The sequence below is a fragment of the Hemitrygon akajei genome, chromosome 20 (genome assembly GCF_048418815.1).
Source record: "Hemitrygon akajei chromosome 20, sHemAka1.3, whole genome shotgun sequence".
Lineage (NCBI taxonomy): Eukaryota > Metazoa > Chordata > Chondrichthyes > Myliobatiformes > Dasyatidae > Hemitrygon > Hemitrygon akajei.
The window spans coordinates 59,954,884-59,969,181 of NC_133143.1; the positions used below are offsets into that span (position 1 = coordinate 59,954,884).

The 14,298-nt window shown below is 44.0% G+C and overlaps 1 protein-coding gene across 1 annotated transcript in view; it reads right to left on the bottom strand.

The window, feature by feature from the left end:
* Positions 1 to 11,366, bottom strand: part of LOC140713990 (ornithine decarboxylase-like) — a 43,825-nt gene extending 32,459 nt beyond the window's left edge. The window contains exons 1-2 of the mRNA XM_073024668.1: positions 11,263 to 11,366; positions 7,375 to 7,533 (exon numbers count right to left, since the gene is read on the bottom strand). Of these exons, the coding sequence (XP_072880769.1) occupies positions 7,375 to 7,473 (99 nt within the window). The 5' untranslated portion in view covers positions 7,474 to 7,533; positions 11,263 to 11,366. The remainder of the gene's footprint in view (positions 1 to 7,374; positions 7,534 to 11,262) is intronic.
* Positions 11,367 to 14,298: the final 2,932 nt, after the last annotated feature.

A 14,298-nucleotide genomic window follows, 5' to 3' on the forward strand; every position in this document is an offset into this window, starting at 1 on the left:
TATCTGGTTGACCATATCCGCGATGCGGGGTAGGGGGTACGCGTCAAGCTGCGTGAATCTATTGATGGTCTGGCTATAGTCCACAACCATCCTATTTTTCTGCCCAGTCTGAACAACGACCACCTGGGACCGCCATGGGCTTGTGCTCGGCTCAATGATCCCCTCCCTGAGCAGCCGCTGCACCTCTGAATGAATAAAGGCCCTGTCCCCTGCGCTGTACCTCCTGCTTTTAGTCGCCACCGGTTTACAGTCGGGGGTCAGGTTGGTGAACAGCGATGGGGGAGGGATCTTGAGGGTGGAGAGGCTGCAAGTAGTGTCAGTAGCACAGCTATCGGCATGGTACTGGGTGGGATGTGTGGGTCGATGTGTATGTGCGTGTGGTAACGGAGTATATGGCGAAGTCCCACCAAACTGAGGATTCCTGACAGTGAGAGGTGGGAGGGGCCCGTCATATGCCATAGTCACACTTTTGAGATGGCTCTGGAAGTCGAGCCCCAACAGCACAGGTGCGCACAGTTGAGGCATGACCAGGAACGCAAAGTTCTGATATTCTGTGCCCTGCACCACCAATGTCGCTACACAACCCACCCGGATGTCTGTGGAATGCGACCCAGAAGCCAAGGTGATCTTCTGATGTGCCGGCCGTGTCACGAGTCCACAGCGTTTCACTGTGGCCGGGTCAATAAAACTCTCAGTGCTGCCCGTGTCAAACAGGCAGCTAGTCCTGTGCCCCTCCACCAGGATGTCCATCATCGACCTTGCGAGCTGGTGCGGAGTGCTTTGATCGAGGGTCACGGTAGCCAGCGTTGAACGGGGTGAGTCGGGGGCGGGGCCTGGTGGCGCTGGCAAAGATGGCCGCTCACATCCGGGCATGCAAGATGGCGGCTCCCAGGTCGCACACGGGTAGGTAGGGGCGGGGCATGGTGACGCCGGCAAAGATGGTTGTCCACATCCGGGCATGCAAAATGGCGGCCCCCAGGTCTCAGACGCAGCGCTACTCGACCCCGGGCGCGGTTTAGATTTACAGACCTTGGCGAAATGGCCCTTCTTCCCGCAGCTGGAACAAGTCGCTTCGCGAGCCGGGCAGCTGTTTCTGGGATGTTTCTGAAGCCCACAAAAGTAACAGAGTTTTATACCTGGCGAATTCGAGGAGTTCGTGATACCGCGACTGGCAGCGGCGTTGGCGAATTCGCTCGGAACCGGGGAATCGCGCGGCTGGACCGCCTCGGCGTACAGCTGCGCAGCCTCCAACGTATCGGCCGTCTCTATCGCTGAGCGTAAGGTAAGATCAGCTTTTTCCAGCAGCCGCTGGCGTAAATACACTGACCGGACTCCAGTCACAAAAGCGTCTCGGACCAAGAGTTCCGTATGCTGTTCCGCTGTGAGCGTTTGGCAGTCACAAGTCCGCACGAGTGCCTGTAGGGCTCGGAGAAATTCAGCAGTCGACTCCGTAGGCCGCTGTTTTCGTGTTGCCAAGCGATGCCGGGCATAAACTGCGTTTACCGGCCGCAGGTACTGTCTTTTGAGAGCGGCAAGCGCCCCCTCGTAGGTCGAGAGGTCCCTGATGAATGAATAAACTTTTGGGGCGACCCTCGAGAGGAGAAGTCTGAGCCTAACAGCTGAGTCGGTGGCACGAACCTCCTCCAAGTATGATTGGAAGCATACAAGCCAGTGTTCAAAGGCAAGAGCTGCTTCAGGGTCTTGGGGGTCCAAATCTAAGCGTTCTGGGCGTAAAACGGTTTCCATGTTTTAACTTCCAGTCAATAAAATTGATGCACCATCAATAACTCACGCTGAGACTTAGGAAGCGAGTTATCGGTTTTTATTGACTGGAAGAATAAACAGCACTACATCCTGGGGAAAATGAGGGAGAGCAGCAGCCCACAGTCGCCTTTATACAGGGGTCTGTGGGAGGAGCCACAGGAGCAGTCAGCAGGGTCTGTGGGAGGAGCCACAGGAGCAGTCAGACAGGTATATCTAGTTCACCACAAAAGCTGATTGGCGAAAGTGATACAGAGCTGGAGAAGGGAAAGGATCATGGGACGGGAGGCCTCAGGAGAAAGAAAGGAGGGGGGAGCACCAGAGGGAGATGGAGAACAAGCAAACAACTAAATATATCAGGGATGGGGGAAGAAGGGGAGGAGGGGCATTAACAGAAGTTAGAGAAGTCAATATTCATGCCATCAGGTTGGAGGCTACCCAGCCGGTATATAAGGTGTTGTTCCTCCAACCGGAGTTTAGATTGATTTTGACAATAGAGGAGGCCATGGACAGACATATCAGAATGGGAATGGGACGTGGAATTAAAATATGTGGCCACTGGGAGATCCTGCTTTTTCTGGCGGACCAAGCGTAGGTGTTCAGCGAAACGGTCTCCCAGTCTGCATCGGGTCTCACCAATATATAAAAGGCCACACCGGGAGCACCGGACGCAGTATACCACACCAGCCGACTCACAGGTGAAGTGTCGCCTCACCTGGAAGGACAGTCTGGGGTCCTGAATGGTGGTGAGGGAGGAAGTGTAAGGGCAGGTGTAGCATTTGTTCCATTTACAAGGACAAGTACCAGGACGGAGATCGGTGGGAAGGGATGGGGGGGACGAGTGGACAAGGGAGTCGTGTAGGGAGCGATCCCTGCAAAAAGCAGAAAGGGGGGGGAGGGAAAAATGTGTTTGGTAGTGGGATCCCATTGCAGGTGGCGGAAGTTACGGAGAATTATATGTTGGAACTGGAGGCTGGTGGGGTGGTAGGTAAGGACAAGGGGAACCCTATCCCGAGTGGGGTGGCGGGTTGATGGGGTGAGGGCAGATGTGTGGGAAATGGGAGAGATGCATTTGAGAGCAGAGTTGATTGTGGACGAAGGGAAGCGCCTTTGTTTAAAAAAGGAAGACATCTCCTTCGTCCTGGAATGAAAAGCCTCATCCTGAGAGCAGATGCGGCGGAGACGGAGGAATTGTGAGAAGAAGATAGCCTTTTTGCAAGAGACAGGGTGGGAAGAGGAATAGTCCAGGTAGCTGTGAGAGTCTGTAGGCTTATAGTAGATATCAGTATAGAGGCCATCTCCAGAGATGGAGAGAGAAAGAAAGATCAAGAAAGGGGAGGGAGGTGTCGAAAATGGACCAGGTAAATTTGAGGGCAGGGTGAAAGTTGGAGGCAAAGTTAATGAAGTCAACGAGCTCAGCACGCGTGCAGGAGGCAGCGCCAATGCAGTCGTCGATGTAGCGAAGGAAAAGAGGGGGATGGATACCGGTATAGCCTTGGAACATGGACTGTTCCACAAAGCCAACAAAAAGGCAGGCATAACTGGGACCCATACGGGTGCCCATGGCTACACCCTTGGTTTGGAGGAAGTGGGAGGAGCCAAAGGAGAAATTATTGAGAGTAAGAACTCGTTCCGCTAGATGGAGGAGAGTGGTGGTAGAGGGGAATTGGTTAGGTCTGGAATCCAAAAAAAAAACGAAGAGCTTCGAGACCATTAGTATAGGCGATTCTTTCTTTTCCCGTATCCATTTCGATTCCCATTTATATATAAAATCTTCTGGTATATTTTCTCCTATTTTATCTAATTCTATTCTAATCCATGCCGGTTTATCTTCATCAAAAAAAGATGCAATAAATCTAAGTTGATATGCTTTGTAATAATTCTTAAAATTTGGTAATTGTAACCCTCCTGGGTCAAATTTCCATGTCAATTTTTCCAACGATATTCTTGACATCTTACCTTTCCAAAGGAATTTCCTCACACATCTATTTAACTCTTGAAAGAACTTCTGTGGTAATTATATTGATAGTGTTTGGAATAAATATTGTAATCTAGGGAATATATTCATTTTTACAGCATTGACTCTACCTATTAATGTTATTGGTAACATCATCCATTTATCAAGATCCTCTTGAATTTTTTTCGATAATGGCAAATAATTTAGTTTAATATATATTATAACTGGTTTCAAAAGGGATTAGATATATAGGAGACTGTTTTGAAGGAGGTATATTAATGTCATTTGACCAATTAAAGAATAAATATAAAATATCAAATAACACTCTTTTCTGTTATTTCCAATTAAGGGCTTATTTAAGAGATAAACTGGGTCAAACAATGTTATTGCTGAAACCTAATGAAATAGAAACTTCAATTAATAAAGGAAAAATTTAAAAAATTATGTCTGGTATGTATAATTTGATTCAAAAACAGGCAATTAAACAAGGAATTCATAAGTCAAGACAAAAATGGGAAACTGATTGAATATTAAAATTGATGAAACAAGTTGGTCAAGATTATGTCTTGACAGTATGACAAATACAATAAATGTTCGACTAAGATTAGTGCAATATAACTTTTTACATCAAATATATATTACACAACAAAAAATAAATAGATTAAACTGAAGTTTATCTGATCAATGTTTTTGATGTAATCAAGAAATTGGTACTTTTTTACAGTCTACTTGGTCTTGTTTTAAAATTCAACCTTTTTGGACAAATTTAAGTGTTTTACTGGAACAAATTATTGGAATACAACTTCCACATAATCCAACATTATTTTTACTAGGTGATATTCAAGGGATAAAATTTGCCTTTATAATTAACACAAAGTACACTGCAGATGCTGTGGTCAAATCAACACGTACAAACAAGCTGGATGAACTCAGCAGGTCGGCACCATCCATTGAAACGAGCAGTCAACGTTTCGGGCCGAGACTTAGTCAGTCCTGACAAAGGGTCTCGGCCTGAAACATTGACTGCTCGCTTCAACGGATGCTGCCTGACCTGCTGAGTTCATCCAGCTTGTTTGTACGTGTTGCCTTTATAATTAAATGGGAGGGTGGGGTGGGAATGTCAAGTTTTTGACGTGATAATAGCACAGGTAACAGCTGCCAATAAGGTGAGCACTGAGCTGTGGGATGTGGATCTGTTGGTCTTTACTTCAAAAACTAGTAACCAGATTTATGTAGTAAGCACAAGGCCATGTGGATCTAATTTGTAATTTTAAAATAATCGTAGTTGGTTGTCATTGATAGGGTAGTGAAGAAATCATATGGCAATCTAGTCTTTGTCAATAGCAGCATTGAGTTCAAGAGTCAAGAAGTTATGTTGGAGCTTTATAAATCTCTGGTTAGCCCGTATCTGAAATACTGCCTTTAATTCTGGTTTTCCATTTCAGGAAGGATGTGGAGACTCTGGAGAGGTTTATCAGGATGCTGCCTATGCTATGAAGAGGGATTGGGCAAACTGGAATAGCAGAAGCTGAGGGGAGACCTGATAGGAAGTTATAAGATTATGAAGGGCGTAGATAGACAGCCTATATCCTATTCACCAAGGTCAAAAGGTTTAATTTTAGAGGGTATATATTAAAGGTGAGAGGCAGCAAGTTCAAAGGAGAGGAGCAGGGCAAATTATATTTTTTTAATATTTTTTTTTAAAACGCAGACTGGGAGTTACCTAGAGAGCGCTGCCAAGCTTGGTTGTGGAAACAAATATGATGGGAGTATTTAAGAAGCTCTCAGAGAGGCACATGCATGTACAGAGAATGGAGAGATATGGATTTGTGTAGGTTGAAAGGACTAGTTTAGTGGGCTTTTAATTATTGACAGAATTAGTTCAGCACAACATTGTCAGCCAAAAGTTCTGTTGCCGTGCCGTCCTCTTCTATGTTCTTCTGGGATTACTGTGGGTAGGTACAAGGTATATCATAGATATGACGGGCCGAAGGGCCTGCTTCGATGCTGTGTGATGCTCTCCGATTTTCATACAGAAACCACATTAGATCTCACCGTTCATTCAATATCCCATAATTAAATATCAGAATAAAGTTGTTTGGTTGCTCAAGGTAACAGAGGTGATGATGTAAAGTTTGGCATTTGATGTCATTTTCCCCAATGGATGATTCAATTTATTGGTGATAACCACACTTATTTCTGAGGAAATAAATGCATTAAGCAACCCAAAGCATGTAAAAATGTCATAAGCAACATTTTATTTGTGCCCCCTCTAAATCCATAATTGAACAAGCAGTTTGCACGAGCTCGGACTAATGAATTTTTATTTCTCATTGACCGGTTCCTGTTCTGACAAATGATGTAATGATCAGCATTTGAATACCACTTGGTTTCTGTGAAAGATCTATAACATTTTTAACTGAAGCTGTAGTTTATACCTGAATGGTAAAGATTGATCTCAGGTGTTTATCTTGATGCTTTCTCCATCTGTTCTGGACAGAGGAACCTATTTTTCTAAGCAGTACTTAAAAGACATTTGTATTTATTTCCCTCCCAGTTATCACTTTGCTCTGATTACTTTGTTCCTGCAGGAAGCCTTTGCTACTCATTTTGAAATTCAGACCCATGGAAAAAATCCAAGAAGGCAATGAGGGGAGTTGGGTTCCAGTTCAGATATGTTCCCATTATCACCAAGTTGCTGGAGTGAAAATCACTGACACAAACAAGTGACACAAGAGAGACTGTAGATGCTGGAAAACTGCAGCAATGTATGCAAAATTCAGGGAGAACTCAGCAGATCAGGCAACATCTATGGAGTCTGATGAAGGGTCTCAGCTTGAAATGTTGATTGTTCATTTGCCTCAATAGAGGCTGCCTGATCTGCTGACTTTTTCCAGCATTTTGTCTGTGTTGTTTCATACAAAGTAATAGTTTTATTTGCAGATACAGTACTGTGCAAAACTCAGGCACCTACTGTACATATAGCAAGACATTTGCAAAGTACTCTCTTTGTCAGCGTGGAGCGGAGAGCAAGTTTGTAAACCTGGTGAGAGAAAAGAGTGTTGGGAGTGACGAGGGTGGAGTGCCGTGAGAGATGTGTGGAGGTGCAGAGAAGGAGTGCTAGGGGCAGTGGTGACGCAGGTGCGACACGCCCAGCCCTGAGACACTAGGCAAGGTCATTTGATTCCAAACAAGTGGTTTATTGATCATTACTCTGGTGTTTACTCTCTGGTGCTTCCTGCTCCCTCCCCCTTCCCTTCCTGTTTTCCCAACCATAAATCCCCTCTCCTTGCCCTCTTTCCACTCTCCGTCCACAATAGAGACCCATATTTAGGAGCCTAAGACTCTTGTATAGTACTGTATGTTGATGTTCTGATAAATGGATCATAGTATCAGTGAATGCCAGAAATATTTAATTTGATATTAATGAGCTCAGCCACTTTGTCACAGTAGAAGATAATTTACTTTTGTTACTAGCATTCCTTGAGGATTATTGTAACTTCAGACATTTGATATGCAATTCTTTTTTTGAATATATTGTCAAGATTAATAGTGGCAGAACTTGTTATCCTGAATAAGCAAAACAATTACATGTACCTTCTGATTATAACTTAATCTGAAATGTACTATTGACATAACATCATGTCAATACTCACTGTGAGCTTTTTCTCATTGATCTTCTGGCCAATGACATCCATGGCCATGACCCCCTCCTCCAAAATGACAAAGTTGGTCTCATTAACACAGCCTTCCATTTTCAGTGTTTGCAGGGGGCTTGGTGCTATTCCAGAATTCAACAATGGAACTAATTTAGGCTTAAATAAAAATCCAAAATATTAGAAATATCACAATAAAGATTATCAGAGGCTGGTGCAAGTGTTGTTTTCTACATAAACTTTCAGGTTAAATATTGGAATGTTTTAACAATGTCATTCAAGAGATAGAAATAGGTGCTCTTCATCAAAATGTATGACATGACAACACATTCGCAAGTAATTCTTGGGCAAGAGAATTTGATGCTATTATGGAGCAATTAACAAAAAATTTAACAAAAATTGTGTGAAACTACAGTATGAAAGATAATATTTTTGTCACTGCACAAGATTCAACTGTGTATTGTTATCATCGGCAGCAAAATTTGCCACTGCTATGAATTCTCCAGTTTCAGATTAACTGTTAAAAGTCAAACAATAGAAATAGCTGCTTCTCAAGCGAATGCAAGGCCATAAGATACAGGAGCAGAATTAGACCATTTGCCCATCGAGTCTGCTCTGCTATTTCATCATGGCTGATCCATTCTCCCTTTCAACCTCAATCTCCCGTCTTCTCCCCGCACACCTTCATGCCCTGACTAATCAAGAATCGATCAACCTCTGCCTTAAATATACCCAGTGACTTGGACTCCATGGCCACTTTTGACAACGAATTCCACATATTCACTGCTCTCTGGCTGAAGAAATTCCTCCTCATCTCTGTTTTAAAAGGACATCCCTTTAATTTGAAAGGCACGAATGCTGTCGTAGTATTCTGTAACAGGTTTGTTGCGGCCTTGCATGTTAACATTAAGCACATTTAAGTGCTCTGTTATATCCACCAGAAATGCAAGATCATGAAGTCAGTCTGGGTCATCTAACTCTGCCACTGGCTTCCCTTTCTCGTTCATAAACGGCCCAATTTCTGCACGCAATTGAAAATAATGTTTGAGCACAACCCCTCTGCTCAACCAGCGGACTTCAGTGTGGTAGGGTAGGCTGTTTCCAATATTACATTCGGACAAAAGAGTGTCAAATTGCAGATGATTAAATCCCTTTGCTTTAATAAAATTAACTGTTTTGATTACTACATCCATGACATTGTCCATTTATAGGCTCCTGCTACATATCGCCTCTTGGTGTATAATACAATGAAAATTCTAGAATTCCTGCTCTGGATTCTGTCTGAACTTTCTCTCTGAGTTTCACAACACCACCTGCCTTTTTCCCGACCATGGACGTTGCGCCATCTGTTGCCACGCTGACAGTGTGACTGCAGTCAACCCCCTGTCTGCCCAGGCTTCGACGAGGCTGGAGAAAACCGTCGTTCGCCGTTGTGGTGTTTGTCATGGGCACCATCTCCACAAACTCCTTGGTGACGGTCAAAGATGCATCAACACCACGAATAAATATTCCCAATTGAGATACAACAGTCACGTCGGTGCTCTCATCAATTGCAACAGAGAAGACAATAAATGACTTCACTTTGTCTTTTAGTTGACTGTTCAAATCTCCTGCAAGGTCCCCGATTCTCTCTGCCACAGTATTTCTTGACAAGCTGATATTACAAAAAGTCTGTCTCTTCTCAGGGCACACCAGCTCAGTCGCCGTCAGCATGCACACTTTGACGAATTCCCCCTCTGACGCAGCAGCTATTTTGTTGGCAATAATATAGCTGGCTTCAACAGCTCCATCATGAGTCTCTCAACTTTTGGTGAACCTGATTGCTGTTTTTTTCAGAGCTGCTTCAAGCTCTTTAACCTTTTGCGTCCTGAGTTGTCCTGCTACTTGTCATATTTTTCTCTGTGTGGCGTCTCATAGTGTTGTTTGATATTGAACTCTTTAGCCACAGCCAATTGTTGCGAGCATATCAGACACACAGGTTTGCCGTTGACCTCACAGAAGAAAAAACGATCTTCCCAATTATCGTTGAATATCCGACCTTCAATGTCAACGTTTCTTGGAAAGCATTTTGAACCACAGCAGCAAACAGTGTCAGCCTTGATACGGGTGTTACTTACCTGAATACTCCGTGTTTATACCGTGTTTGCCGACGTAAGTGGGGCCTTATTAGTCTTCAGTACAGGGTGGTAAGTGCTTATGCACAGCAGGTGGTTAACTGCCACCTACTGTACAGCTGCCGTACTGATACATAATAAATAGTCATGAATGTACTTTTTTACCCCCAAATCCTCCCGCGGGCCAGATTGGACTCTTTCGCCGACCAGTAGTTTGACACCCCTGCTGTAGAACCAAAAGCTCTTACCCTGTTAAGCAGCCTCATGTTTGGCCTTTTGTCAAAGGCCATATGAAAATCCAAGTACATAACATCCACCTTTGTCACATATATGACATGACACCATATTAATAATAAATTATTGGGCAAGAGAAAGTGAATCATACATATGACATGGCAACACATTTGGAATTAATGATTGGACAAGAGAACATGATATCCCCTTAACTATTATGGAGCTAGAAACTAAAAAAAAGAATGTTCTTTAAAAAAAAGTTGTAAATATACAGTAGTAACACACACAAACTGTCTGGAAGCGTTTTTCCCCTCCACCTTCCCTCTTCTCTATTTCTCCACTCTGGCCTCCCTCCACATCCTTCCTGTAGTGAGGCAACCAGAACTGAACACACTACTCCAAGTGGGGTCTGACCAGGGTCCTATATAGCTGCAAGATTACCTCTCGGATCCTAAATTCAATTCCACGACTGATGAAGGCCAATACACCATATACCTTCTTAACCACAGAGTCAACCTGCACAGCTGCTTTGAGCGTCCTATGGACTTGGACCCCAAAACCCCTCTGATCCTCCACACTGCCAAGAGTCTTACCAGTTGAGCATTGGACCAGAAGTCACTACTAAGGACTGTGAGACCGGCTGAGAGGATCATGGGGGTCTCCCTACCATCTATTGGGGACATTTATCAGGAGTGCTGCATACGCAGGGCCCTTAGTATAATTAAGGATCCCACCCTTCCACCCAGCATCCTCTTTGACTTTCTACCATCAGGCAGGAGGCTCTGATGCATAAAAACAAAAATGGTCAGGATGGGAAACAGTTTCTTCCCCCAAGCCATTCGGCTTCTGAACTCCCTGCCGCATCATATTCAAAGTGTCACGGGCTATTCTGTTCCGTACATTACAACCTTTAATATTTATGCACTTCTTAAATTGTTAAATGACAATAAACTTGACTTCAGCTTGATCTGCAGATTTTCTCGTGTTTGTGATTGCTCACAATACTCCAGGTTTGGTTGGATTACAATCCTCAAGATCCTGCTTTTCAGCTTTCTACCTCACTCCCTATATTCTCTCTTTAGGTCCTCAACCCTTTCCCTATCAATGCCATTGGTACCTATACGTACCACAACTGCTGGCTGTTCACCCTGCCCCTTTAGAATGCTGTGAACCTGCTCCAAGATGTCCTTGACCCGGGCACATGGGAGGCAATATCAGGGCGTCTCTCACATCCACAGGATCTCCTGCTTGCCTCTCTAACTATGGAATCCCCTGTCACTACTGCACTCCACTTCCCCCCACCCCCCAGAGTGTCTGAGCCACAGAGCCAGACTCAGCCAGCCAGAGAGCTGGTCGCTGTGGCTTTCTGCTGCTCTGCACTGTAGGCATTGTGTCAGGCTACACTGTGACCCAAGAAAGCAAATACAACTCACATGCACTGAAGTATAGTGAAAAGCTGTCTTGCACACCATTCAAACAGATCAATTCATTACATCAAGGTAAAACATCAACATAATTCAGAATAAAATGTAACACTTACAGAGAAAGTGCAATGAAGGTAGACAATAAACTGCAAGGTCAAAACGCTGTGGTTTGTGAGGTCAATTCCTCTATCGTACTAGGGAGCCGATCGGTAGTCTTTCAACAGCGGGATGGAAGCTGTCCTTCAGCCAAGCAGTACGTGATTTGAGGTTTTTATATCACCTAGCCGATGGGAGGGAAGAGCAGAGCAAACACCTGGGATGGGTGGAGTCTATGACAATGCTGGCTGCTTTACTGAGGCATCGTGAAGTGCAGAAAGAGTCCACTGAGGCTTGGATTAAATTGGGGGATTGCTGGGTGCTGGGTGCTGCAGCTTGAAGGGCCAGAGGGGCTCATTCCACGTGGTATCTCAATAAATAAAATCTCCCTTTATGACCTTAAAATAGAAGGATGAACATTGATGAGACAGTTGGTTTAAGGATGAAATCTTAGGGCTGTAATACTCCTTTCTTGATGCCACTGACGTCAGTGTTACCAGGTCTCACTTAATCAAATTTCTCTCACCTCTAGAATTAAGCTTTGCAGCTAGGCTGTAATAACATCTAGAGTCAAATAATCCTTGTGAGACCCATTCTGGCCACTATTTGATAGGGCATTGCTGAGTTCAAACTATTTGACAACATCAACAGTATGGTCCTTTAATGTATGAATAACTGAGACTAAACGGATGAGGTGGTAGTTAGCTGGACTAGATTTGACCCGAAACACCCCCGAAATCTCTTTTCCGTAGGCCGAAGAGCCTGTTCCTGTGTTGTGGTGCTCTATGACTATGTGAAAATAACAGAATTTAAAGTTCACTATGGTGCTCCAGGGTTCAGGACGACTGTTTAGAGTTGAGATGGTAGGCGGGCAAGGGTTAACTGTATTAAGCAACAAGGTGCACAAATTGAGATCATTGATCAAAACAATGCTTCCTCCCAAAACTGGAATTAAAATTTCTTGAGGGCTATAATTAGCTGAAAGCTAAAAGTGTGTTGCAATTAACTTTTTCTCACATTTCTCCCAGCTACTTGTCAGTTTGGAAAAACTTTTATTTTCATGGAAATATATTTCGGAACAGAAGACTTGGTTACTCCATCCAGGTTGTCAACCTTTAGTAATACCCCAGGGCTTTACATGGAATAGTTACAAGCATGTCTCAAATCTATTTTTACAATTAGAATGGAGAATTGTGGTGAGGCAGAAAAAGAAATCTCTCCAAACAGCGATACAGCCGAAGTAGTTTAGGAACCAGGCCAGATTCCCAAACTTTCCATGCCTGCATAATAGGTAATATACTTACAGTAGGAATAACAGTTGAAAAACTGGTTGATTAGACATAACTTACCATGCACGAAATCATGCTGACTATCCTTAATCAGTCCACGTCCATCCAAATACTTGTATATCCAGCGCCTTAGAATATCTTCGAATAGCTTTCCCACTACTAACACCAGATTCAGAATCAGAATCAGAATCAGAATCAGACTTTAATCGCCAAGTACCTATGCACATACAAGGAATTTACTTCCGGCAGATGTTGTCTCTCTGCTCATAACAATAATAATGATAAATATAAATGAAAATATAGATTATACATACAGGTAGTGCAATCCAAGTAATAGTTAGCCGACAGTTAACCGGCAGTTAACTGTTCAGCAAAGTGACCGCAGTAGGGAAAAAACTTCTCCAGTGCCTATTAGTCTTAGTCTGGAGGGATCTGAAGCGCCTACCAGACGGAAGCAGATCAAACAGTCCGTGCGCAGGATGGGAGGAGTCCTTTATGATGTTCCCCGCCCTCTTCTTCAACCTGGAAGAGTACAGGTCCACAATAGAGGCCAGGGAGACTCCAATGATGCGCTCGGCAGTCCTCACTGTGCGCTGTAGTCTGGTTCTATCCTGCTTGGTGGCGGCTCCAAACCACACAATGATGGAGGTGCACAGGACAGACTCAATGACTGCAGTGTAGAACTGCAGCAACAATTCCTGAGGCAGACTGTATTTCCTCAAGAGCCGCAGGAAATACATCCGCTGCTGGACCTTCTTCAGGATGGAGCTGATGTTCTGCTCCCACTTCAGATCCTGAGAGATGGTGGTTCCCAGGAACCTGAAGTTCTCCACGGTGGACACAGGGCTGCTGAGGACTGTGAGTAGCCTATAATCTCCAGGTTTCTGTTTAGAGCCTTTCTTAAACAGTTCTAAACTGTTTCAATGCATTGTTAGAATGAAGTGATCAGTTTGGATCAAAGTTCAAAGTAAATTTATTATCAGAGTACATCTACACTCAGTGGCCACTTTATTAGGTACACCTGCTCGTTAATGAATTGGATTGAATTGACTTTATTCCTTACATCCTTCACGTATGCTTTGACCCCTAAGATCCCTTTATTCCTATCGATCCTGCTTCACCCTACTGTGTCTGCACCCTCTTCACACTTCCAGTCACTTTGCTCTCCTTGATGGCACTTCTTTGCTCTGTCCATCCTTGCTCCTGGTTCATCTAGGAAGGTACGCTGTGCCTTCTCCCTTTCAGGTCTGTATCAGCTGCACATCATAGGTCGTTCAGCCCATCAAGTATGCACCCTTATTCTATCAATGGCTCATTTATTATCCCTCTCAATCCCTTTCTTCTGCCTTCTCCCCGTAACCTTTGACACCATTACCAATCAACCTCCACTTTTAAGTATACCCAATGACTTGGGCTCCACAGCTATCTTAAGCAATGAATTTCAGACTCTTTGTTGCAGAAAAACATGGTTAATTTACTGAACTTAGCAGAGTAGGAAATCAATAATGTTAAATGACAGCATCTAAAGGAATATAAAAGAACAGATGTAATGTTGAGGCTTTATAAGGCACTGGTTAGGCCTCACTTGGAGTATCGTGAGCAGTTTTATCTAAAAACTGATGTGCTGACATTGGAGAGGGTTCAAAAGGGGTTCACAAAAATGATTCCAGGGTTGAAAGGCTTATCATATGAGGAGCATTTGATGGCTCTGGGCCTGTGCTCACTGGAATTCAAATGTTGAAAGATCTCGATTGAGTGGATTTGTGA